General features: G+C 40.4%; 1 protein-coding gene across 2 annotated transcripts in view; it reads right to left on the reverse strand.

The window, feature by feature from the left end:
• The window catches only part of tex264a (testis expressed 264, ER-phagy receptor a), a 102,717-nt gene that overhangs the window by 52,694 nt on the left and 23,799 nt on the right, over positions 1-26,224 (reverse strand). The window contains exon 2 of one of the 2 annotated variants that reach the window (XM_072452687.1): positions 23,130-23,348. In XM_072452687.1, coding sequence (XP_072308788.1) covers positions 23,130-23,348 — 219 coding nt within the window. Of the gene's footprint in view, positions 1-23,129; positions 23,352-26,224 lie in introns of both variants that reach the window. The other variant, XM_072452686.1, reaches the window with a different exon arrangement.

Raw genomic sequence — 26,224 nt, forward strand, 5'->3', positions numbered from 1 at the left:
ACAGAGCTTGGTAAGTGCTGCGTTGGGTCTACAAATATCTCACAGCAAGATGATCATTATTACTAACAACCCCTTAGAGTACCACAACGTTGAATTAATGTGGGCAAAAATGACAAAATCCTGAGGCATTCATGATTTTGATGTGTAAAACTCCTTTATTTGCTTTCCTTCTCAAACAAAGGACTTTCACAACTCAGCGCAGATCAGGATTCCCCCCCAGTGTCAAAGGACAATTACCCACAAATATCTTTCTACAGCATTTCATTTGTATATATTCTTATAGATGATGAACTTAATATTCAAATTAATAATGTAGTAGCAGTGGGGTTCAAATCCAAATCCACTTTATCTATACAGCACTTTTTATAAACTGTTTCCCAAGTGCAGCATGGACATAAAACATACAACAAAAAAGTGCTCAATTTGATCACTCGTCCCAAAACCATAAAACCAGCTAAATCAAATCAGAGTAAAATCATAAAACCGCAAACTACAGCAATAAATAAGTAAGATCAATTGAAATAAGTAAAAACAAAAGTATCTGAAATCCGATACTTATTAATACTACAACTACTATCGACACTAGATACTAAGAAATAGAAAGATAAGATAAGAAATCACATTAACAAGACCAAATTTGATTTTTTTGAGCTGTTGTAAAATGATCTTGAGCTTTAACAGAACTATTATAAGATCATAGTGTTTTTAATTACCATAATCTATATATATATATTTTTTTTTTTATAATATCAACTCAGAAAATTCATACCACCATATCAGACTAATGCCCTTTCACAATTTGTTAGTCTCAAGATTGCCCAGAAGGCACTTGGCACACTGCAACGCTAAAATGTCAGCAGCTCCTGCTCCAAAAGGGCTCAGGATCATGGCCTGACGTGCCTCCAACAAGGCCGCTCGGCTCTCTCCTCTCTGAAGGATATTTACCCTGAGCGTGCCGCCACTGTGGGCTTTTCACTTTGGAGGGGCCAGATAACCCGCGGATCGAGCCAACGCGGCGGCAAGATAAGGCTCCTCCGGCAATCGAGTGCAAAATACGGGGCCGTTCTTCTGATTGAAGCGCAGGGCCGGACCTGGGCGGGATTGGAAAAAGTCCGCATGAGCACCGGATCTCATCACCTCCTCATCGCGCTGGAGGAGTCTGGACGATTGAACTCAAGATTGTGGACAGAGAGATCTCACACACGAGTCAACGCGGGGAGGCGAGGCCCACTGGAGCTTCTATATCACATCATTCCTTTGAGACAGTTGACTAAGAGCCGACCAAAGCATTTGACAAAACTCTTCCAAGTGCATGTGAAAACCTCTCTCTAAATATTTAGCCCCCCAGCCCCCCCTCACTATCACAGACTCCCCCATCACCACCGTAGACTCCCTCCACTTCCTCAGCACCACCATCTCCCAGGACCTCAAGTGGGAGCCCACCATCAGCTCCCTCATCAAGAAGGCCCAGCAGAGGATGTACTTCCTGCGGCAGCTGAGGAAATCCAATCTGCCAGCGGAGATGATGGTGCAGTTCTACACGGCCATCATTGAGTCCATCCTCACCTCCTCCATCCCCGTGTGGTACGCTGGAGCCACAGCCAGGGACAAACAGAGACTACAGCACATTGTGCGCTCTGCTGAGAAGATGATTAGCTGCAGACTTCCATCTCTGCAGGACCTGCAGTCTCCAGGGCTCTGGGACGTGCAGGTCAGATTAAAGCCGACCCTTCTCACCCTGAACATGGACTATTTGAGCCACTCGCCTTAGGCAGGAGGTTCTGGTCCGGACAAGAACAGTTTCTTTCCCTCTGCCGTTGGACACATGAACACTTCTTAAACATTGTCACTTTAACCATCATTTAATCAATCACTGCACTGTTCACTTTCTGCACTACATATGCAAATTCTACTGAAAAATGTGTGTCCATATTAAGCCTATTTTATTTGAATTTGTATCCTATTGAGGATTTAAATCTTCCTTTAATGCATGCCCTTTTGGATTTTATATATGTTGTTTTATCATTGTTCATTGTTTTACGTTGCACCTTAACGCCATGACAAGTTCCTATGTTTGTGAATTCAGTTCATCTGACAATGGCAATAAATCTCTTCTGATTCTGATTTCTATGTCGTAACAGTTAGGCATTATTGTTTAATGTCAGCAAACACAAGCATTGATTTACCCTATCGTTGCTACAGGCAATTGGCTATAAAGGGCTTTTGGCAACATAAATCCAGGTAAAAGTAGAAATCAATCTTGAACAAAAGCCCTTTGAACTCACCTTCAACACAGCAATTCCTACATTAAAGTCAAATTAAGACCTGATAACAATACAAACAATCACTTAGGTCTTAAAACTGAAAGTAAAACAGGGATGTAAATGATAAAACAATACAAAACAAACAAATTAAGGGAATCTAAAAAGTCGGCTGCATAGTGAATAGTTTCAGAACGCTGCAGTTGATTTTCTCACTGGAGCCGAGGATCCAAGGTTTTCTGCTTGATTAGAGCGCGTGAATAAGTCATGGAGGACGTCTTACACACTTCACGTGTACGCGCTGCACCGAGCCGCAGTGTCGGGCCATTAAGACTCACGCATCACGCTAGCCACATCTGCCTGCGTCTTTTCATTCACAAGTCCAAGTCCAAACTGAGACCAGACAATAGACTAAACCTGGAACTCAACCACAAGAATAAACTTTGGGCTATTCATGGGTTCCAACGTCCTGTTTTACAACATTCTGAGGACTTTTTACCAGTCGAAAGATAGGATGATTAGTTTTCAAATGTTAATTGCTATGGCAACGGTCCTAATTTTTCATCATTCTGAAACTCATGGACAGAGGACCAAACCAAGTCTATGTCAGGACTAAGCCGGGATCAAACCTGGACCAGAGCAGGACGAGTGTGCACTATAGGGCAGTCTAGCGATTATTCTTTCGATTAAGTGATTAGTAGAATGCAAAAGTGTCTAAATCTGAAGCAGATGAAACTGAAGTGAGTTTGAGTGTTTTCATCAAATACCCTTTTCATGGAATTATGGCCCAATTTGAGTAATAAAACTCAGCTCATGGCATGTTTTGGAACCGAGACAAGATAACAATCATTAAATTGCAAAATAAGTTCACTTATTTTTATAATCAATTAGCTGAATTAATTGATTGAATTTGTTGCAGCCCTATCGTGGATACATCCTTAATCATCTGCTTGATTCAACATTATACATTCCAAATATTTATGAAAATGTCAGTTTGAACGTATCCAAATCTAATAAATATATAGTATCTAATCTATTCTGAGTTACGATTGGAATTTTATTTGGGATTTATGTTTTAAATTTAAGATTAAGTTCACTGCGCACAACACGTCCAGGAGCATTTGAGAAGACTGTAATATGCAGCTGCAAGATTTATCGCAACAGAATCAAAATCAACGTCAAAATCAAATGGACGCAATTGGAAAACAACAAAGGCTGTAATTTTTTAAGTACAATAATTTCCTCTACACAGAACAAACTATTCTGTCTTATTCTGCATAAAAACGGAAAACATTTGTCAGTTTAAATCCCTATTTCAGTCTTTGTCAATTCTCCAGGACACGTTCAAATTGGGAACTTTGAACGGGATCCTATTGTTAAAAACTTACTGCAAATCTAAAACATCTCGTGCAGCCCTAACATGAACATAAACTAATAAAAGAATCAAATGTACTTCAAGATCAAAGTCTTGATTACAAGTTTCATGCACAAGACCACATGGAGACAGGGACTTTCTGCAGACGATCATTCCAACCTTTTTCTTCTTATGTAGGTTTGTCTCACTCTTAATAACACCCAGACTAAAGTGGTAAGAAAAATACATCTGTTTGCTATAGTCAAATACACATTATCTTTATTATATTATTTTGTTTTAATGATGTCAATGTATGATGTAGGGTTAGGGTTAGGGTTAGACTTAAATAACTTCTGAACTTCAAAATGCAAAACAGCTTTTGCATTTTGACTATACAACTTGAAACGTATCCTGTCTGCAAATATAAAAGGCAAAGTATTTATCTTATTATGCTTGTGTGTATATCATATTTAAACCCACAGAGAAAAAAATATAATTCCTTATAACTTATTGACTAAACGACTGCCAACGAAGATTGAAAAATATAGGTATAGTTTACAAAAATATATTATTTTCGAAACAAAACGAAAGAGTCCTGGTTAAATAAATGTATTAAAAAATAAAAGCCCTCCTCACAAAACACAACACACACATTTCCTTGCAATACGGTGTTAGAATCACAGACTTCTACACAGTAAACTGTCGGCACAGCATAAAGCCAGTCATGCGGGGTCGATTTGACGTTCCTCCTGTTCTTTTGTGCCGCACTTTGTGGAGTCCCCCGCATCCTGAAGCATTACTGACCCGACATAAGAAGGCTAACGATACAGCAATACCATAAGTCTAAGCTTTACAAACCCATTCTTCCACACTCGCGCTGCTTCACATGTACCGGATTTGGAATTGGACGACAAACGGGCATGCTTTAAATTGGTTCTTAAAGGCTTTGAACTCCCGGTTAGAAAGGCCAAAACGCACTCTCGGACCTAGCCGCTGGGCGTAATGGTTGAAAATGGAGTCGATAAGGCTGGTGGCGCTATCTGATGAAGAAAGTGAAAAGGATTTTGTGTGAGATTGGCGATAACCACACAATCTTCTTTCTCTGCAGAGGTGCCGTTCTCAATCCACACACGGGGCACTGGTCATTTACTGCTGCCTCGACCTCCCAGAAAGCAAAAGTTTACCCTGAAATAACCTCTGGGAGTTTTGATGGAACTCATTTTGAACAATATTGGTCTGTGCGAATAAGTATTAGGCAGTTGAGGAGATGATTGCAGACTTTAATGTGTGCACTAGATAAGAACTAGATTATCAAACACAATCATCCAAAAGTCCGTTTGCAGCTCAACCCTCCTGCATGCGTTTACAAAGTCATAATTCATTCATAATATTCTGTTCTTGTCAATTTGAACACATTTGAAAACCTTTTTGTCCATCTTTTATCTACATCTCACCAAAAGCTATGAAGACACAAATAATGCCATTTTCTACAAATCAATATTAGCCTGCAGTATGTTTGTTGTCCAATTCTCTCAACATTTGTTGCTACTTGAGACTTAACCAGGACCACCAGGCTAAAGAAGAAAAACCATCAGTAACACGTCGACCTGGTAACTTTGATAAAGCTTAACAAGGCTGTACAGAAAATCCAAAACGAGCCTGAAGCGCCCATTCAAAATTTCAAAAGTTGCGCTAAAAACATTCCCAATCAAATCCCCTTTTTATTTCCTGTGAATTAAGAAGACACAGAAAAGCACAAAGAGCAAAGCATGAGTCCCATCAGCTCCAGCAGGCAGAAGCAGTGGACAGGAGCTGCCTGTCGGAGTCTATACCGGGCTTAATTGGCAGCGTGGTGAGCCTTGCCCTGCTGGAGATTCAGACCAAACAGGAATCAATGGGAACAGAGCATGCGGGCTTTTTCCCACATCTACTCCATTTACAGCATCAAATGAACTGGCCAAACACAAGAAGGAAGCGGAGAGCGAGGGAACATGCAGCGTGAAACTGGGCGGAAGTGAGGAGCTAACATGGGAAGAATGTTCTTGGTTAATCACGTTCAGATGCAGAAATCTGCTTTTTGTTTCAGTTCAACAGCTTTAAATGGCATGTTCTGAACTGGTATCATCAGGCCACTTACGATAATTACTATAAAGACTTATTGTTCAGTAAATAAAAGCCGTAACAATGACAACATAACAATAGCATTTATCGCATGTGTGTTTTTGCAATGGGAGTGTCTGCAGAGCCATGTTATTTTTGTGCCGGCCGCGCACCGTGGCTCCAGAAACTGCGCCGCTATTTAACCGCGTTTTAGCGCCGTTTTAGACCGCGCCGGGTTAAGGTTAGGGTTAAGGTTAGGGTTAAGGTTAGGGTTAGGGTTAAGGTTAGGGTTAGGGTTAGCCATGAGGCTATCACAGGCTATAAGGGAAATGCTGTGTTCCCTGAAACTCGCGGCTCTCCAGCCACGGCCTTTTGCAATAACAAGAAACCTTTTCCCATGTTTGGTAATATATATATTATTCGGTTGCAGAAATGTGTAAGTATCATAAATAAGTAAGCAACTAAATTTAAAAAAATGGTAAACAATTCAAAATGTTACTAATCCAGAATGTACTCACTGACCAGAGCATGAGAACACATTTAAACTATTCAAAATGTGTAAGAATAATGAAAGTAAAAGGTATCTCAACAGAAATACTTATAATACAATAACTGTGACAACTCGAGAGACACAACTAAAGCTACTGCAAAACAAAGGGATTTTTTGACACAATAACACATTTCTTCCAAAATGTTGAAATAAAATCACAAAATGATGCTTTATTCGAGCCATTTTTTGTTGTGCAGGATGTTTGGCGTTTCTGTAGATTGTAGTACATTCAGAATGCTGCTGTTTCAGATCACGACTACAACAATACCGCAAACATATTTATCCAACATCACAGTGCCTTTGAACACGTGCGGCCGCGCTCAGAGCTGCTCGAGTGTGGGGAATGAGAGGCACTTGAGATGAGCTGCTGAGGATCCGTCTGTAATGAGATCTGGGGAGCTGCAGCGCGTTCAGGCACCGAAGTCGGAGGCGAGGCTTTGAAAGGAAAAAAAAAACGTGAGGAAACCATCACCAGAAACATCATCTCGGGCTAAATATAACTCATCTGCAGCGTTCCCTCCTCTGCCGACAAGGGGGGAACGCGGCCCAAATCCAGAGATGGACGGACAATCACTGACAAGCAATCAATGATATGAATCTCAGGTTTAGTTGAACAATACTCATGGGAGAAGGTGTCTAACTTACTGAACTAGGGATTAGGGCGGCTGAAGTATCTCTCTGAACAGACCTTGTATCTGACCCAAGCTGCACTGATTCAACTTAAAAATGGCAAAAGTTCAGACAATTACAAAAAACTACTATTAAAAGGATATTTGTCTGTAAACGAGCAGATGAAACTCTAAATTCACTCTCTAACTCTTCTTACTGCGTGAAAAAACCTTTTAATCTCAATAAAATAGTCAGCTAATAAAAATCTTGGTCGATTCAGACTGCATCGACCAATTAATCAACTAAAAACGACTACAGCTCTACAAGGGATCATACAAAATACTAAAACTAGAATCGCAACTATACTGAACAAGTATCGATACTGAAAAAGACATATCGCATTAATAGGACAAAATTGGACGTTTTTTTTAATAGTCTTTACCATTATAGACCACATAATGATAGTATCAAAATTGGGATTGAGCTTTTCTTGGGTATCAAAATCGAGTTTAAAATGATATGGCTAAACTTATTAAATCTGACTGTTTTTAAAGCACACACAGAATAATTTAATTTATATATATGCTCAGTTTATTCGCCTCAATCACATTCTTCAAGTTAATATGAAGCTGCAGGGTAAAAAAAAGGATGTCCCTCACGTCAGTAAAAAGTCCATCAAGCTCTCTTTTAATCACATTAAACACAAAACTGGAACATCCAGTCGACAGTGTTTCAAACTCCAAGTCAAGTGAGACGACGACGAGACGAGAAGCTCTGTGCCCCGCTCTCTGTGCCCCGCTCTCTGTGCCCCGCTCTCTGTGCCCCGCTCTCTGTGCGCCGCTCTCTGTGCGCCGCTCTCTGTGCGCCGCTCTCTGTGCCCCGCTCTCTGTGCGCCGCTCTCTGTGCGCCGCTCTCTGTGCGCCGCTCTCTGTGCCCCGCTCTCTGTGCCCCGCTCTCTGTGCCCCGCTCTCTGTGCGCCGCTCTCTGTGCCCCGCTCTCTGTGCGCCGCTCTCTGTGCGCCGCTCTCTGTGCGCCGCTCTCTGTGCCCCGCTCTCTGTGCCCCGCTCTCTGTGCCCCGCTCTCTGTGCGCCGCTCTCTGTGCCCCGCTCTCTGTGCCCCGCTCTCTGTGCCCCGCTCTCTGTGCCCCGCTCTCTGCCCCGCTCTCTGCCCCGCTCTACGCCCTGCTCTACGCCCTATCTCTGACCCCTCTCCGACCTCCCTTATTGACTGTGGGTCTGCATTTTGACGACGGCCTCTTCCACTCAGATGTGGCCCACGCAGAGCAGCAGAGCCCACAGCGGTTCAGGCAGTTCTCCCAGAGTCTAGCACTGGGTTTAAAAAAGTATCAGGAGAGCTCAGAATCAAGGCAGCAGTCTGACTACGCCCACTTACAGCTCTGAATGAAAGAACGAGGCAAGACGAGTCAGTTCAAACCACATTTCAGGTCACAAGCAGTATGCCGTTATACACCAATACTTTGATAACAGTGTTTCTTCATCATTAGTTCATGTGTAGCAAAGTGGATGGCGCGTTCACTATTTTACAGTATTTTGTACACTGTTTACACACACACATTACCAACAACGCCACCTGAGGTTCTGGCTCAGGACCAATTTAAGGCATGCACGTTCGTTGTTGGACGACAGAGGCAAGGTTTAAATCATAATATTGGTCATTCACAGTTCGTAGTTTCCATAGTTAGTCCATTCAGTTCATGCAGTTCATGTGAGACAAGCTGTAAGACGAGTTCACAAAAAGGGGTCACAGAAAGGCAAGACAGGTCTTCTCCGGGTACCTACAGAAGAAGAAACGTATGACCACACTGATAGAGGTGCTAATCTAAAGCAGGCCACGAACCTAAAACGAGATGGATGTAACACACGGCGCAGCTAGCGCCTGGACAGCGAGGCTTTACGCCGCGTTGCCGCCTGGCAACGGCACACCGTACATCCCGGAGGTTGCACACCAGGCGGGCCCATTGGTAGCACCGCGGCACACTAAATATTGACACTAGTTACATATCATACAGGATTATCTCATTCAAATGATACTACAGCTAAAATACCTGGACTGAGGAGCGATGTGGAGCAACCAGCAACCAGGAAGTGTGTGAGGTCAGAGGGCGACTGACGTCACCAGACGCTAATTTATGGAGCTACTCTAGATTGATTCACCTATCAGGGGTGTCTAAGCAGTGGCAGGGGCCCGCCTGCAGGCTATCCTGTCACACATGCAAAGTTGTATTTTGAATGATTCTTGCATATTTGAATCCTGTATTACATGCAACTGAGGCTCAAGTGCTCAGAAAAGTCCTGTTCACACCTAACCCATATCCCTGCCCACCTGACTGTACTTACGGTGAAATGTCACTATGAGGAGGCAGGGCTTATCCGTGTTGCAGTTTTGAACAGGAAGTCAATGGACAAGTTTCTTTTACTAAGCTGTTTTGGCTCAATATGGCAACATGCAAAATGATGATCTACTTATATCAGAGTTCAATACAACCTGCAAAAAGCATGTCTTCTTTAACTGCTGCCATTTTATTGAACACTTGAGGCCACCACTTTTTTAAAATGTGTGAAAAAAACTTTAAAATGTATTTATCTAAAATGTCTAAAGTTTTATATTTGAAAATGTTCCGTTTTATTTAAAGTTGTTTTTTAGAAAAAATGAATTAAAAAAATGTTTTCTAGATGTTTTTATTCCACTGAAAAACATTCGCAGTATGGCATAAAACGTATCTATCTCTATTTCCATGCAATCGTGCAGGTGAAGTGCCACCTCCAGAAAGTTACATACTGTTACTTTCATTCTGGACTAGGCAATTTTTTCTGATCATGACCAGTGGAAGAAACAGCAGTTTATTTCAATTCAGTTTTGTGCCCTTGCACCTTGCACATTCATCTTACAAAAGAAGAGGAGCTTCATATCAGACTCAGCTGTAGGTGTGCGCCTCTTTTCTAAAGAAATCCTTGGGTGGAGAGTATGTACCAGCAGAACAGACAATATTACCCCATTTCACAATTATGCAACAACAAAGCAGTTAAATGAAACCCCATTCAGCCTCTTCAGAATGCACTGTACTGTACTTTATTCCCTAAACTGCAGAAACCATATGCGAAAGAACTACTTTTAATTGCATTCATATAGAGGTAAGCAAAACTGCTGTCATCAGACCAGAAATTTAACAAGCCATCTGTTTACTACAAACTTTCCCCCTTAAAATTGTACATATTCCGAAGTCTTGGCGTAACATCTCTCTTCCAAGCTCATTGCTCATGGACAACATTAAGAGATGACAGAATAACTCAAAATAGAAGGAATTGAGGCAATGTGGAAGCGTTTCTGCTATTCAAGGTTTCCATAGAACTAAGAAGACGCATGTAATGAGCCTCGGTTCAATGCTGAGGCTGTTACCTTGACAAATGAAAGGAATGTGATAAAAACATTCACAAATATAGAACATGGAGGCGCTGAAACACAGGGTTTTTTCACCTGTGTGAGCCGAGATAATTGGATATATGAAAGCGGAACAGATTAGTATAGAGGTTGTTCATTTACAGCCAAAAAACAAAGGTTAATGTATTTTTAAATGGGCAAAGCATGAGATTAATAATGATAACTTACTAATTTAAATAAAACGAGGTCCTAAATTAATTGGTTCTTCCAAGAATTACATGTTTGGTTGCACACACAGCCTGGTACTGATATTTATGTTATGGGTTTCAGAGTAATAAAATCTAGCACCGTTGCCATAGCAATTAAGAATTCTAAACAAATTGTTAAATATTTTGAATGGGCAAGTTGAGAAAAGTCATAAGTTGCTGCTCAACTTCTACACCGACGTCAACAACTATGTGGATTTGTTAATTAATCTGAAACATTTGAGCTCTTTGACTAAATATTTAAACATTCAGGGGTTTACTGTCAGTTAGGGTTAGGGTTTAGAAAAGAGCAACATATTTATGCAAAAAGACCCAACAATACTGTTTAATTCAGATGTAACGTTAGCTAGTTAAAGTAAAAAAAATAGTAACATATTTTCCAAAACAAATAAATAGCCAACGTTTAACTTTAAAAAACACTAACCACAACAAAACATGCTAATCAGCTCTATTAAACACTGTTAAAGTGCAGCATCTGTTATTTTAAATCAGTTGGAACCTCAACCGACCACATGAACGCAGCATAAAGTCCTAAATTATCACCTATAAACAGGACGTTGAAACCCATGAATAGAAGTTACTGTATATCCCTTCATTTGAATAAGGCATCAAAATAAAAGCATGAATTTCAGGCGTTCATATCGTGGTTGCTAACATTTATGCTAATTTTAGTGTTCAATGTATGTCATCAGTAAATTAAACGGGGTAATGTTTTTAAATTCCAGTGGCAGGACTCTTATATTAATCATTGCTCCACGTTTTCCAGTGAATATCGTGGCTTGCCTGGGTTGATGCGACAAAGCTGTTTTAATAAAGTAGTTCCAATGCGTGTGTCTGACATGTGTCTGTTTAAGCCTTCCAGATTACATTAGGATAACATATTTACATGTTAAAAAAAGTTTGCAAGTGAAAGAGAAAGTGTACAAGGGCGGCAGGTGGCTGAGAGAAGGTTCGACTGAAGACATGCCCTGACTTTATTAGGGGGACAATGTATAGACTGCATACAGGGAGTGGATGTAGCTAGCCCGTTAGCCCCCGTGCTCCACATAGGAAGTGTGTGCGGTGGCGATCTGAAACTTTCGTATTAAAAAGTTCTACATGATCCTGATATTGTCTTTGCAAATCAAGATATGAACAATAGTAACTTACCGACTGGGTGCCACGTTTTGTAGTCGTTTCGTAGTCTCAGTTTCAGTTAGCAAGATAAAAAAAAGATAATCAGCATAAACCAAGCACTGATATTAGTTGATCAGCCGTTTTTAAAAAGTTTAAGTTCACACGTTTTAACTCACTTACGGTTGGGGGCTTTAGAACCGAGACAGATCTTATTTTACACTCAGTCGCAGCTTCACAGGTTTCCCGAGTGTTGATTCCTCACCTCTTTTCAGTTCATGATTTATTCACCAGCGCCTCTTCTGCATCCTCTTTGATGCTATTATATGTTAAATTAAATATAGAAAATGTGTTTTGCCTGTCCACAGCGTCTATATTGCATGTGTTGATTTGATTAGGGGTTAGACACTGAAGCGGTGCAGATTTCAGGTGTCGGCGACAGGTAAATATGACCTCAGATTGCCTCTGCTTTGACGAGGCAATGTGTCCTAGCTGGAACAATACGCGTTTTCACCACATATTCACAAAAATATTCACCAGTTGAGTTTCATAAAGGTCTCTCTGGAAATATCACTAAACAAATGCTAAAACTGAAAGAGTGACTAAAGAGAAGGTCATTTAAATTGACACAAGACAAAACCCCCTGTGGTTCAAGCCGAACTCCTCCAACTCAGCGGAATAAAACTGAACTCTAAATTCAACTGCAGAATTCGACTCAATGAATCGTTTTTGAAAGCGTTTGCGCCAGTCTAAAAAAAGGCAAATAAGTTAAAGTTTTGCTTAAAGTTTTCTGGTGGAGGGTCCATCACCTGCTTATGGATCCTGAAAATGTTATTGGCTTGCCTGTATTGTTTCACACAAAGATACAAACCTATCCAACATGTATTCAAATACCGGTACATATATATTTTTTTTTATTGTCTCCATGAATTTTGCAGAGTTTTATGCAATTTTGTGGTACGTTCCAGGCAAATCCACAACATCTCCATGGAGAAAAGAAAAACTTACATAACTTAAGGCCCCTTTAAAGTTGATGAGAAACAGATCTATAGTAAAAAGATCCACCTGGAAGACCTCCTCTCAGCAGGATTTGTCTCTCTAGTCTGCACAAGCCTCCTCTGTATCATCTCCGTCAATCATTACTCAGCCACCAAGGTTTAAATGGTCTGCTTCACCAGCTCATGAAGCCCCCCTCCACCCCAGCACCACCCATCCAGAAGATCGCCCGATCGAAATCTCTCTCTGTCTCATATGCCATGCAGTTCCAATATCCATATGTCTCACTCTGGGTCTGTCCTGGAAGAAAAAAATCAGTTTACGCAGGAAATCTGTTGATAATTACATTGAAAAAAATAATCTAGTAGCCACTGTTAGTAAAGTGGGTCTGAGACTTCAATCGAATGTTATATCCACCACAATAACGTACATATTGGATAATACAAATCTAATTAAACAGGGGAAAAGTTTACATTCAAGTCAGTGTGGACGCGTGTTTTTGCGGCGCGAATCCTGCGTTTTGAGCGTTGGACGCAACACGTCGGGGGCGTCAAGACTGAATAAACGCGCTGAACGACCGGTTTGTTACACTAAGCGCAAAGCAGTCGCTCAGTGCGAGCCCAAAGTGGAGCCACGGAACACACAAGCTCAAAGGAGAGAGAGAGGGAGGGAGAGAGGGAGAGAAAAGGAGAAAGGTAGTTCCAGAGCATAATCTTAACTGTAATTGTTTTCTTCACAAATATATTTCTTGTTGACGTGAGCCAAAGAAAAGTGACTTTCTCATAGTTTCAAGCCCCACAATGAGGGGCCAATAAGCATACATTTCTGATAATTGTGAATAATTGTAAAATTGTGATATTTCTCCTCATGATAATGGTGACTAAAATGTATATTTTGACATCCCTAATAACAAAACAAACAAAAGTCACTCAAAAGCTAATAAGACGAGGGAATATGAGGAAGCGTATGTAGCACACGCTTTACTGTGACTGAGGTGGAGACGAGGAAAGACCACCGTGTCTACTGTGTCTTCAAATGTTGGCAGTGACAGCATGAAGCCAAATAAATTACACATCAATAAAACACACACTTTGCTTCGCTAACATATCGGGGGTGCAGAGTGCGGGGCTTATCAGAAAATAATTGAGAAGCACTGGTGTAATCTAATGTGTTAATAACTGTTTAAGTGTATTTCAAAGTATTGCATTCTTATCTATATTTTACCCTCTTGAAATCTAACATAAAGCAGTCAAGGTGTCATGATGGGAAATAGCTGGCCCAGTTTTATTGACTTACCGGTATTTATGCAAATATATTTGAATAATGGAACACTCCTTTAGGTAAAAACAGCAGGTAACTACAGCTCTATGGCCAATCTTTACCAAACCACTTCATCAGATTCATAAATAAAGGCTAATTTTAAAGTCTAAACACGCCAAATGTCCAATGACTAAGCAATCGTTCCTTTCCTTTGACACACTATTTTATAATACTTACCCTCCTGTGGCTTTCTGCTGCTTTTGATCTCCAGGGGGCGCTATCACGGCACCCACATGACTAATGACTAATGACTAATTAATGCCAACCTTCCAATGAGACTATGAACCTTCAGCCACAACCACTTTTCTGATGAAACAATGCAAGTTCAGCTAAATTCAAAAGGGACATCCCAGAAGCCCCGAGGCAATGTACAAACGAACAATGTCTTTGATTCAATTAGCATTCATTATCTAGTCATACTTTTACACTAACATAAGGCAGATTCAAGGTCAGAATCATGTAAAAACTACCACATAATGATGGATTACAAAAGCATTATAATGTAGACATGAAAATATAAATACAACAATATAAAGCCCTGGTGTGACACTTGTTTCCATTGTTTCGCTAAAGCAGATTTTTACGGTCCAAAAGTGTCTCCACTGTCTCAGGTGAACCATACCAGGCCGTTTCAGGGCTCCAAAAGCTACGTACACACCGCAGCGTCAAATTTGCGCCTGACGCAGAAGCTGGACGCCTGTACATTTGAAGAAAGACGCCCCGGACGCACGTCCATAAAATACACTCAACAGCAGACGTGCGTCCGAGTCGTCCTGCACATGCTCAGTGGACGAGTTGTGCTGTGTTGCTTTTCTCGTGGTGTAAATGGAGTTTAATGGCAGACCATGGTTTATTAACTTTACAAAGTCCAAAAGCGGAGGCGATGGGCTCCGGGGCTTGTCTGGGACCCACAGATACTAGATAATAGGTGAGCAGAGTTTAGTCAATCTCATTATTTGCACCAAGAGCTGCGTCTTAAGGATTTTTTTATTATCTTGTGGGTTTGTTTTGGGTCTTCTTCCGGGTCGTGCGCAGCACGACACTGGAGCGTCATCTCTGATTGGCTGCTGCGGCGCATCTGCCGCAGAAAGTTGGACAAAGCTGAACATGTCGGGTTACATTTTGGGTGCATAATGTATCCAACACTAACCAAACCCATAGCATTACATGAAGAGACATTAAAACGCTATGTAGAGGAGCAGAAAAGTGAAATAAATGCAGAAAACGGACAATAAACCAGAAGTACTTTGTTGTTTAATCAGGCTTTAGCCACGTGTCACTGCGCCACAAACATGGAATTACTAAACGTCATATCATATTTATATCAGAAAATGATGCTAAATTAACTATTGCAGTTCTTTTTTTTCTTGTTTTTCATCACCTACGCACATTTACACACACATCACATCAAAATTTGGACTAAACCAGGAGTAAACAGGACCAAACCAAGCCTAACTGGGATCAAAACCATGACCAAAGTGTGAAGGCAGCGACCCACGTAAGAAGTCAGTTTACTTTACAGTCCTTCTCCTTCCTCTGTTAATATTTCAATGACCTGTACCACGTCTCTAACCTTTACGCAAGTGTCCTCCCTTTAAGAGCCGTTCTACGTCACTCGTGTCCCCCTCAGTACTACTCAACCCCTCATACATATTACATAAGCGCCCATGTATTCCTCGTGCTGGCGCTCATTCGCCACTAAACGGAGATGCTGCATTATTGAGCGTTTAGTGCACACACTAAACGCTCGCCTGTCATTAGCCCATCCGTACGAGAAGAACTGCGCCTTAATAACCTGTCAGGACACTTTAAAGTCCGTGACGAATACGCCGGCGAGGGTGAAAACAAAACTCTGGCTCTCCAAGGTGACAGCAGTTTATTTGACACAATGCGAGCTGGCTGATGATGGTGACGTAATGACAACAGACGCGGCGCGAGTGGGAGCGAGGTTTAACACAGAGGGATGCTAAAGTCATTCAGGAGAGTTTAGTCTGTGTCACTGCGCATCAGCCACTGTGCCCGTAAAGCACTGAATAAGACATGAGACCGCGGCAAAACAACGGTGAGATGACCAGACGGTTAGAGTGTGCGCTGCGGTAACGATCCGTGTTTAACGATGGAAATAACAGCTAGAGAATTAAACTGATCTGTTGTAAGGATGTCAAGATTATTGGGTTAATCGATAATCCTCATTATTCAGGTCACAATACAATCGCAAGAATCAAAAAAGAAAAATCGTGACCATTTTAGAAGCAAAATTACATATTTTTAGTTCAATCTCTCATCCAAAAAATTGACATGAATGTAAAGAACTTTTTTATCTGGCTTTATTTTGACATTTAGAAAGTTAAATTTTGTAAAGCCGGTCACAAATGTGAGAACCAGTAACATGTCAGACCATGGGAATGAAAGAAATTAAAGATTTCACTAATGTGTGGTCACAATATAATCATTAAATCATGATGTTGTTTGTTGTTCTCACAATGATCGTAACACTAAAATATTGTGACATCCTTAAGCTGTTGGTAACATGGTTTAACAAAAAGACTTTGTTGTTGGGCTGAAGGATTAATCGTAATTGAATCGAAATCACAATCTGAATGCAATTTCCTCCACAAATGACAAAATATCCTGTTTCATTCTGCATAAAAACTGCTAGATCTGTAAAAACATGCTCATATAATCAGTCTTTTTGCCAGTTCTCCTGGACGCATTTTAATGTGATGTTTAAATGTAAACTTTTGAAAGGAATCCGATTATTAAAACATTAACTGCAAATCTAATCGCAATCGCAGTTCTGAATTATTATTACATGGATTTGGAAACAAGCTCAAAGTGCACATTTTAAACACATTGGCAGCATAAACATTTGAAAGAAGACTGACATGACCTGCTGAACTAACACAAGCTTGCGTTTCAGAGCATCTTGCCGAGGTCCGCTCTAAGCTACAAGGCAAGCTGTTTCCTTTAAACCAAAAATCATAATTTGATTTTTGCTTAATAAAGTGCAGTATTTGTGATTTGATAGTTACAACCGTCTGATGGATACTGCAGTCAGTCAATGTTAGATCACAAGTAAATATTGAAAAGAATTGTTATGCTCATATTAATGGTATATGTGTATATTTTGATGGATACTACGTTTTTTAAATATAGAACATTTTAGAGCCAGAATTGTTTTCAAAGTGTTGCACAAGAACTCACAGGATTCAAAGCATTATTTAATATAAAAATAAAGACATGTAATTGTGACATTGAGGGTTGCAAACAGGCACATAATTGAGAATTTTCAAAAGCTAAAATTGTTGTTGCTAAATGTCAGTCACTGAACTTTTATGGCGCAATTACTTATTTGAACATTTAAACATGTTTTTTTGATACTCCTCAAATGCCTCTCACGACTGTGAAACTGCACAAACAAACAAACAAACCACATTCCTCAAGGTGAAGCTAGATTCTATTTCTGCAGTGTCGGAACTTCAAATCCTCCTCCTTCGCTTTAAAGTCACTGTTTAACTTGGACCTGATGTCATTTGATTTGATGTTTAATGCATCACCAAACTATCATTTGTTTGCGATCCCAAAGACATGATCATTTGTGCTCGGATGTGACTTGACCATGTGACACTTGCAGAACAAGTCTATCCCCTTAAATTTCATCATCAAGCCCAAAACTTCCTCTCTCGGCTGTGACTGTGAAAGCCGACACTTTATTCAAGAGCATTTGCATAAATTGAGGTTGTTGCTTCTTCACAGCACTCCATGTTCAGAGACAACCTCTAGAAGTGTTAAAGTTTACTTCCCAACATGTTTTCACCCTAGTGACACAGTATGTTTGGACTGATGCAACAGTGAGAGGCAGAAAAAGGTACGTAAATGTATAACGCTAACACATGAATGCATAAATACTTAATGCTCATTGTGTGGTTGTATTATTCATGTGTGAAGTTGTGTGTGAGTGTGTTTGGGTCAGAGTGGACGTTGTTGTTATCGTTGACTGAATGTACAGTAATTGCATTGTATAATTTATTCCTGTAAATCAGAGACTGTAGATGGAAACTAAAAGGTATTTATCTCAAACTCAAGGTTCAAGGTTACTTTATCTGCGCCCGTGGGTAGATTTGTTCTGCAGTGAAGTCAGACAAGGCACCCACACAAACATCACACAACCAGACAAAATGCAACACCAGACAATATGCAATGATAAAAAAGGTAAAGGGCACAAGAGTGTACACAAGTATTAGAAGAATCACTTGATAAGTAAAACTATAAATATTGGACAGAAAAGATGAATCTAAATCTAAAGTTTGATCATTAAAGCGAGAACAGAAGGAACAAAACATTTTTTACCGCTGCGTTCGGCAATCTGGGGTGGAACATCTGTTTTTTATGAGCTTAAAATATCGATTTCCCTTCAAAACTTAATATTGTTCAACTTATTTCACTCTCTCACGTCAGCTACGAACTAAATATTCATCAATACATTCTAAAGATTTTATTTGTAGTGACTGGCTGTACAGTTGGGAGCATTCTGTACAGGACGCCAAATTTATTTTAAAACATTTCAATTTCATGTGTTATTTTAAAAGGCAAGGCAACTTTATTTGTAGAGAACAATTCATACACAAAGTAATTCAAAGGAAAAGCTGGATAGAATCATGATTTCAGCATCAAAAGACACTTCAAAGCTATAAATAAAAATTAACTAAGCTATAATTCATGCTCTAGATGAATACGATTCAGTATTCTTGCTGTTCAAGCTTTGCGAGGATAAAAATATGACATGAACTTATGGCTCACATTAGTTCTTCTCGATGGAAGTCTTCGAGGGATATTTCTTAGTCAGTGTCTTTCAGGTCATTAAGGTGTGGAACAAGGTGGAAAAACGCCTGAGGCAAAAACAGCAATATCTAGTGACTGTTTAATAGAGAAGCGATCGTTCACTCACCTCTGTTCAAGGATATTTCATACATCAGGAGTCAATAAATAATAATTGCAACCATACTTATAATGTGTATGTCTCCTCAAGGACGTGGTTTTGAAAGGGATTTTAAAAGAAAGTGGAAAAAGCTTTAGGCTCAAGTTTTCAGACAAAAAGGAATACAAACTGAGATCCAATGATTATGATGATGATTAATGATAAGTTTAGTTATGTTGATGGAGATGTTTAAAATCAGTTATTTGTCAGTAAAAGCATGTGGTTTGGAGATCAGACTTTGGAAAATCTTGACTATTTGTGATTTAAATGGCACTGATTAAACGTTTGTCCTGTTTATGAATTGAATAAAAACACTGGGCTTGATCAATACAAAGGGGGAAATGTAAATTTATATTTAGATGAGCATGGTTGGACGACTGACCAATGTAGAAACACGAGAAACACAATGACAGAAATAATAATAACCAATACGAAATGGGAAGTGATCTAACCTGCAATATAAGCATTATTTTATATTTTTGCTACTGTAGGGTCATTTTTAGGACCATCAAGTCAAATCAATGCACTTATACAACCCCCACACTTCAAACTACTGCTGTATATTACAGAGAAGAACTTTAAGAGAAGAAGTTTAATAGTTCAAATAACTCAAATGTCCAATAAATCACATAAAAATGCAAAACAATATTTTTTTTTAAGTTTTTCTCAAAGGCTGAAATTCCAGTTCCAGTATCCCTCAGAATTGTAAATAAAGGACATTTTCAGTTTTTGGAAACCATAAAAAAGTTTTAAAGTCTCTACCTATAATAACCTTTGTAGGAATATGAATGAAAACGGAAAATCTAAAAATGTTTTGGCAAAACCTGGATAAAACATAATAATAAAATAACTCATTTATCAGTTTGGTGAAAAGTTATAAATCATGGCATGCTCTCCGATAGATCACAGGTTTTTTAAGGGAGAAAATGTTAACTTGTGGTTTCATTCATCACTTAAATGAAACAGTCTGATTAAAAAACTCCATACACAAATGAGAACGTTTATAACATGAGTTTATAGCAGGGCATGTGTCCAATTGTCACCATAAATGTCAACAGCTTTTTAAGGGCTGTCCCGAGTAGAGCTCCCCCTGCTTGAGCACTCCACTAATACATAATACTAATACTTCATCTATTCTTGATGGGAAGCAGCTCCTCTCAAGTTCTGAGTGGAACGACACACATGACAAACTGTGCAGCTGTGGACATGAGCGCAGTCCGTCTACACGGAATTACAAATGATCCAAACCATTAGAACCATTACGGCTGCAACTAATGGTTTTAATAGTGGTCGAACAGTCAGCAATTTACTGTCTATTCAGTCGACTGGTTAAAAGATTATTTCTACAGTACATTTGAGTCTTTTAAAATGCATTATCAACTAAATAAAAGGAAGAAATATGATAACTGAAGGCTTCTTGATTTAATCTATTTACAAATTAAATGTATTGTTAATGACATTTTGATTTAATAATGGCAATGTCTTTTTGTATGTATTTTTGAGTCTGTACTGTCCAGATAACAATATGATTATCAATATATAGTCGACTAGTCACGATCGTCGTTGCAGCTTGGGCTGGGCGATAATGCCAAACATTAATATCTCAATATCAGAATCAGAATCAGACCGGGGTTTATTGCCACTTACAATGAAAAGGATTCAAAAACTAGGAACTTGCTTTGGCATTAAGGTGCAATATTTTGGGGGGACGATCTCAATAATGAAATTCAGACGATATTATTACACTCCATCATTCGTGCTCAAACTTATACAAGTAAACACTGCTTTTACTGTTGAAGTATTGCATTAAACATAACAGAACAGTAAAGTTAACAAAAACAATTCTTAAACTGCTTATTTTAATGTCCGTTTGCGTTGTCATGTAGTGTGTTTACGTTTGTTATAAACTATTCCATTAGCAAAAGAAATCTCAAAAAAATAAAACCACTGCTGTAAAAATAAAAGGAAATATAGCCGCAAGCGGCAATGATGGGCCCTCGCCACGCCGCCGCCACGCCGCCGCCACGCCGCAAGAGGAGGGGGAGCTAACGCGCCCCAATTGTCCTTTTATTACGCCTACTGCTGAATCTGTGACGCTGTCACATCTTCTCCCCTTTGTTTTACCATCAAAAAGCAATTTTATTTTAAATTCTTGGCAAAATGTGCGTGTGTGTGTGACTCTTTGAATAAAAATGTGGATAACTTTTGATGGTCCTGAAGATGAGTCTCACCAAATTTCACGTTGATAGGGCTAACGCCCTGAGAGGAGTTGGTGAAAGTCTAAAGTGTAATGTGTTCTGGTGATTTCCCCATTGGAATAACATGGGAGGTTTCGGTCATCGCTACGGCAAAACCATAACAATTATGACATGGGTCTCACTGACTTTTTTGATGTGGATGCCAAAATTGAGTTTTGTGTCAAATTTCAGACAATTTCGCAAAACTAAACATTTAACCTGCATATAAAATCTGTAGGGGGCGCTGTGGTGTCAAATTAATTAATTTCACTTCAAGTAGGTTTAGGGCAAAGAGTTTAACAACTGATTCTAATTTGACGCAATTCGGACTTTATCTGCGCAAACGGCAGAAATGTTAAATTTGGGATATTTCTGAAATTCTAGCTAAAGTTTGCGGCTTCGCCGCTCAGAGACCATGACAGGGATCAATGTAATTTGATTTTGATGTCCCACTCTTCAGTACCATTTTCACCAAATTTCAGCTTTTTAGAGCCAACGCCCTGGGAGGAGTTAGTAAAAGTACGACGTTTGGAAAAACTCCCGAGTCATGCTTAGCCATTTTTGAACCAATATGGCCGACATTTGGTTGGCTGGACGGCGTTGCCGTAATAATATTTTTTACTTCTCTTGTCACCATCTACCTCTGCGCCAAATTTCATGATTCTACGATCAGATTTTTTTTGGGTCATTTCCTATCTCAATGCATTTTTGGTACATTTGGGGGCGCTGACGCTCCAATTCTTTTTATTTTAGAAAAGGAAAATAGCCAGAATGTAGAGAGGCACGATTTTTAGAGGTGTGCAAATTTTTGTGACTTTTCGTCAATGTTCACATTGTTTTTGGCCCTCTATACAGTAATAATGTTCAATTTTTGCATTACATGCTTATATGCACGGAACATGCAAGAGATGGGGAACGTATTCGTGAGCTACTTAGCGCAAATGAGTGCTTTATATGGGGATGACGACCGCGGTCGTCATCCCAATGTAAAGTGCTCGTTTAGTGCGCACTTTTGCACGGGCTTCGCCCGTTTACAACGGTAATGTTCCATTTTCCTACTACTAATTAGTATGCACGGGGCGTGCGTGAGTGAAGGAGTGCGTTAGTGAGTGTTTGGAAGTGGGCGAGCGCTTCGCGCTCGATTTCGTGCGCACTACGTGCGCACTTTCGCAGCCGTGCTTCGCACGGCCTTACGAGATTAATAGGTCTCTCGCCAGCTTGTGGCGCTCGGGCCTAAATATTGAGCGAAAGTCAACCTTATTTTTCTAGCGTTCGGTTTAGGCCAGGCATGTCCAAACTACGGCCCGGGGGCCAAATGCGGCCCTTAGACCATTTTTTGTTGGCCCTCCGGCTTCCTGCTAAGTTGGCCCAAACAAAAAATAGAAGTACTTTTACTGTAAAATTGGAAAAATTCAAGCATTTTGATGTTATACCAACCCAATAATAATGTTCCACATCTTACGAAAGGTGAGGAGGCTCATCAAAACTATGTCGAATGCAAAACTTCAAATTAATCACTTTTCAAATTTGACATTGTCAGGTTGTTTGTGGCCCTTTGCTCCATATAAGTTTCAAAATGCGGCCCTCAGTGAAAAAAGTTTGGACACCCCTGGTTTAGGCTATTCTCTTCCATAAAGCTCAAAAGCACCATGACAAACATAAACTACACTACATGACAGCGCTTGTGCAGAGGTGAACGGCGGCCGAACCGACATTAAAATAACCGCAATTTGGAGAAATCAGACAGCTGTACCCGCACTCTCACACTCCACGGACGGCGTCTTTCTAACGACCTGTAAACTCCCAAACGCACGTGGGACTTTCGCTGTTGTCGTCTGTTTTTCAATTCCATCACAAAAAGAACTGCCAAACAATGATAAATATCCTCACTAGTTTGGACACATTTGCTGGTGTGTTTTGGAGGGTCATGCTTGAGTGTCCCGTACCTGGATGTAGGCGGCGAGCTCAGGGTAGACTCTGTGCGGGCCGAACAAGTGGGACAGGGGCGAGGTGCAGGGGAACCAGGTGGTGACGGCGTGGCTCACTTCAGGCAGAGAGAAGACCTTAAAGCCAAACTTCTCGTAGAGCTTCTGCAACTCCTCATCGGGATTCTCCTCTCCTTCGCTCAGGACGCTGCCCACGACGTAGCGGCACTGGTCCGACGGCTTCTGAAACACGAGCAACCAAATACGTCCTGTTTCAGTTTGTGTCGGGTTCACGTTTGCATCTCGAATAGTCACAAATCCACTCTTTATTTATAACAAAGCAAAGTTTGTAGGTAGAAAGTGAGATATATCTACAAAATATACAAATATATCCAATTGGAATTATTGTTTTGGAGATATGCAACCTTTGAATGTCAAGTATATTCTCCATTAAAAAAAAAAGAACCTTCAAAGAAAAGTCTGCAAATAATGTAATAAAGTCATGTTTGAAATAAGGATGTGAAGTGATATTTCTGCACTTATGGTTCATTTTACGGTACTTAAATCTCTACAGGCCTGTTTAAGCACATTTCTGATGGATTGTCATAAAATGTTAAGGTATATGGTACTTGAGGTAATGTTTCTCATTATTTACAGGTTAAAATGGTTAAAGAAAACAAATTTGTCTTTTGATTTAAAGAAAAGTATTGATGTTTTACCCCTGGGAAATAATATGGAGGAACCCTTGGCTAAATCAATAAGTTTAAATCTATACAGGGGAAAAATTTACTGAAACGAGAACTAGAAGTCTAGAAGTCCAAAATCAAAGGGCAGCAAAATGCTGTTTATCACAACAATTAACTGTTATTGTTTAGTCAGGATTTTGTCTGTCGCATGGGAAGAATTAACCTGGTATTTGTTGATTTTTACTTTGATTTCCAAATGGAGAAATATGTATGCAAATGAATTGGACAAGCAGAAGAAAATGTGAGCATGTTATAGGGATAATAAGCCAACGGCATTTTCAGAATGAACAAAATGGATACAAATGTGTCTGAATAAAATGTAGATTAGTGAAGTTAAAATTGAGGAAATGATAGTTCAATGAAAAGTTAAAGTTGGTTAAATCTTGGAGTATGTGTTTAAGTCAATGCTCAGCAGAACACAAACTTAAAGGTGCGCTATGTAGCTTTTCTGGTGAGGGGTTAGCCACCTGCTTGTCTCCATGGAGATGCCATCGGCTTCCCTGAAATGTTCTTAACATATCAAACTTAACCATCTTGCATTTATTCAATTTACTAAGGTCCCTATGCAAAAACAAAGACAAAAACATATTTAAAGGATTGTAGGAAATCGGCAAGATGAATTCTCATGATTTTTGTGAGTTCACAAACTCTTGAGAATCCATCTTGTTGGGCTCCTGCTGATTCATTTGCAGTCCGCACCAGTGGTTTAACAGGCCCATCACATGGCGTTTAGGGCCAGTAGGTGGGACTGGAATCAATCACAGAGCAGCATTGTGGTTTGTGTGGAAGTCAAAACGACCCAAAACAAACATGGCAGCGCTGATGGTCATACTTGGGCCAATTTTAGAAGAAATACAGCCTTTTTATTTCAAAAACATGCAAGCATTGGCACTTTGTTGATCCATCACCTTGAAGTATTTTTTTAACGTCCTGACAGCTTTTTTTTTTTTTTTGACGGATTGATCCATGTGAAGAACTTAATTCAGAGTGAGAGTCTGGAGTCTGGAGTGAGAGTCTGGAGTCTGGAGTGAGAGTCAGGAGTCTGGAATGAGAGTCTGGAGTCTGGAGTGAGAGTCTGGAGTGAGAGTCAGGAGTCTGGAATGAGAGTCTGGAGTGAGAGTCTGGAGTCTGGAGTGAGAGTCTGGAGTGAGAGTCTGGAGTCTGGAGTGAGAGTCAGGAGTCTGGAGTGAGAGTCTGGAGTGAGAGTCTGGAGTGAGAGTCTGGAGTGAGAGTCTGAAGTCTGGAGTGAGAGTCAGGAGTCTGGAATGAGAGTCTGGAGTCTGGAGTGAGAGTCTGGAGTCTGGAGTGAGAGTCTGGAGTGAGAGTCAGGAGTCTGGAATGAGAGTCTGGAGTCTGGAGTGAGAGTCTGGAGTGAGAGTCTGGAGTCTGGAGTGAGAGTCAGGAGTCTGGAATGAGAGTCTGGAGTCTGGAGTGAGAATCTGGAGTGAGAGTCTGGAGTCTGGAGTGAGAGTCAGGAGTCTGGAATGAGAGTCTGGAGTCTGGAGTGAGAGTCTGGAGTGAGAGTCTGGAGTCTGGAGTGAGAGTCAGGAGTCTGGAGTGAGAGTCTGGAGTGAGAGTCTGGAGTCTGGAATGAGAGTCTGGAGTGAGAGTCTGGAGTCTGGAATGAGAGTCTGGAGTCTGGAGTGAGAGTCTGGAGTCTGGAGTGAGAGTCTGGAGTGAGAGTCAGGAGTCTGGAATGAGAGTCTGGAGTCTGGAGTGAGAATCTGGAGTGAGAGTCTGGAGTCTGGAGTGAGAGTCAGGAGTGTGGAATGAGAGTCTGGAGTCTGGAGTGAGAGTCTGGAGTGAGAGTCTGGAGTCTGGAGTGAGAGTCAGGAGTCTGGAGTGAGAGTCTGGAGTGAGAGTCTGGAGTCTGGAATGAGAGTCTGGAGTCTGGAGTGAGAGTCTGGAGTCTGGAGTGAGAGTCTGGAGTGAGAGTCTGGAGTCTGGAGTGAGAGTCTGGAGTGAGAGTCTGGAGTCAGGAGTGAGAGTCTGGAGTGAGCCAGGTTAGGGCACAGCCTTGCACTGCACCACCGACATATATCAGTGAACTTTAGAAAATAGAGCTGGAAGTTATTGATGTAATTGTATTAATGTAACAAAAATAGAAAACGGCAACTATTTATCTGTCCGGCCTAAAAATGTCAAAACCCCTCATTAAAATGATTGGAATAGAATGTTTACATCAGTACCAGGCTGTAAAACAGGTCAGTCCAGGAAGTTTAGACAAAAAAACTGTGAATAGAACTTGTTGTGTTAATGTGTCTCTACTGATGCCACTGCTTCAGTCACTGCGACACTCATTCTTGCATTGGCGGCCATTTTGATCCTAACAGTTTGAGACGTGGCCTTTCTCTCTAGGATGAGCTGCCA

This window comes from Eucyclogobius newberryi, unplaced genomic scaffold, assembly GCF_026437365.1.
Source record: "Eucyclogobius newberryi isolate DKJ021-1_F unplaced genomic scaffold, fEucNew1.0.hap1 SCAF_19, whole genome shotgun sequence".
Lineage (NCBI taxonomy): Eukaryota > Metazoa > Chordata > Actinopteri > Gobiiformes > Gobiidae > Eucyclogobius > Eucyclogobius newberryi.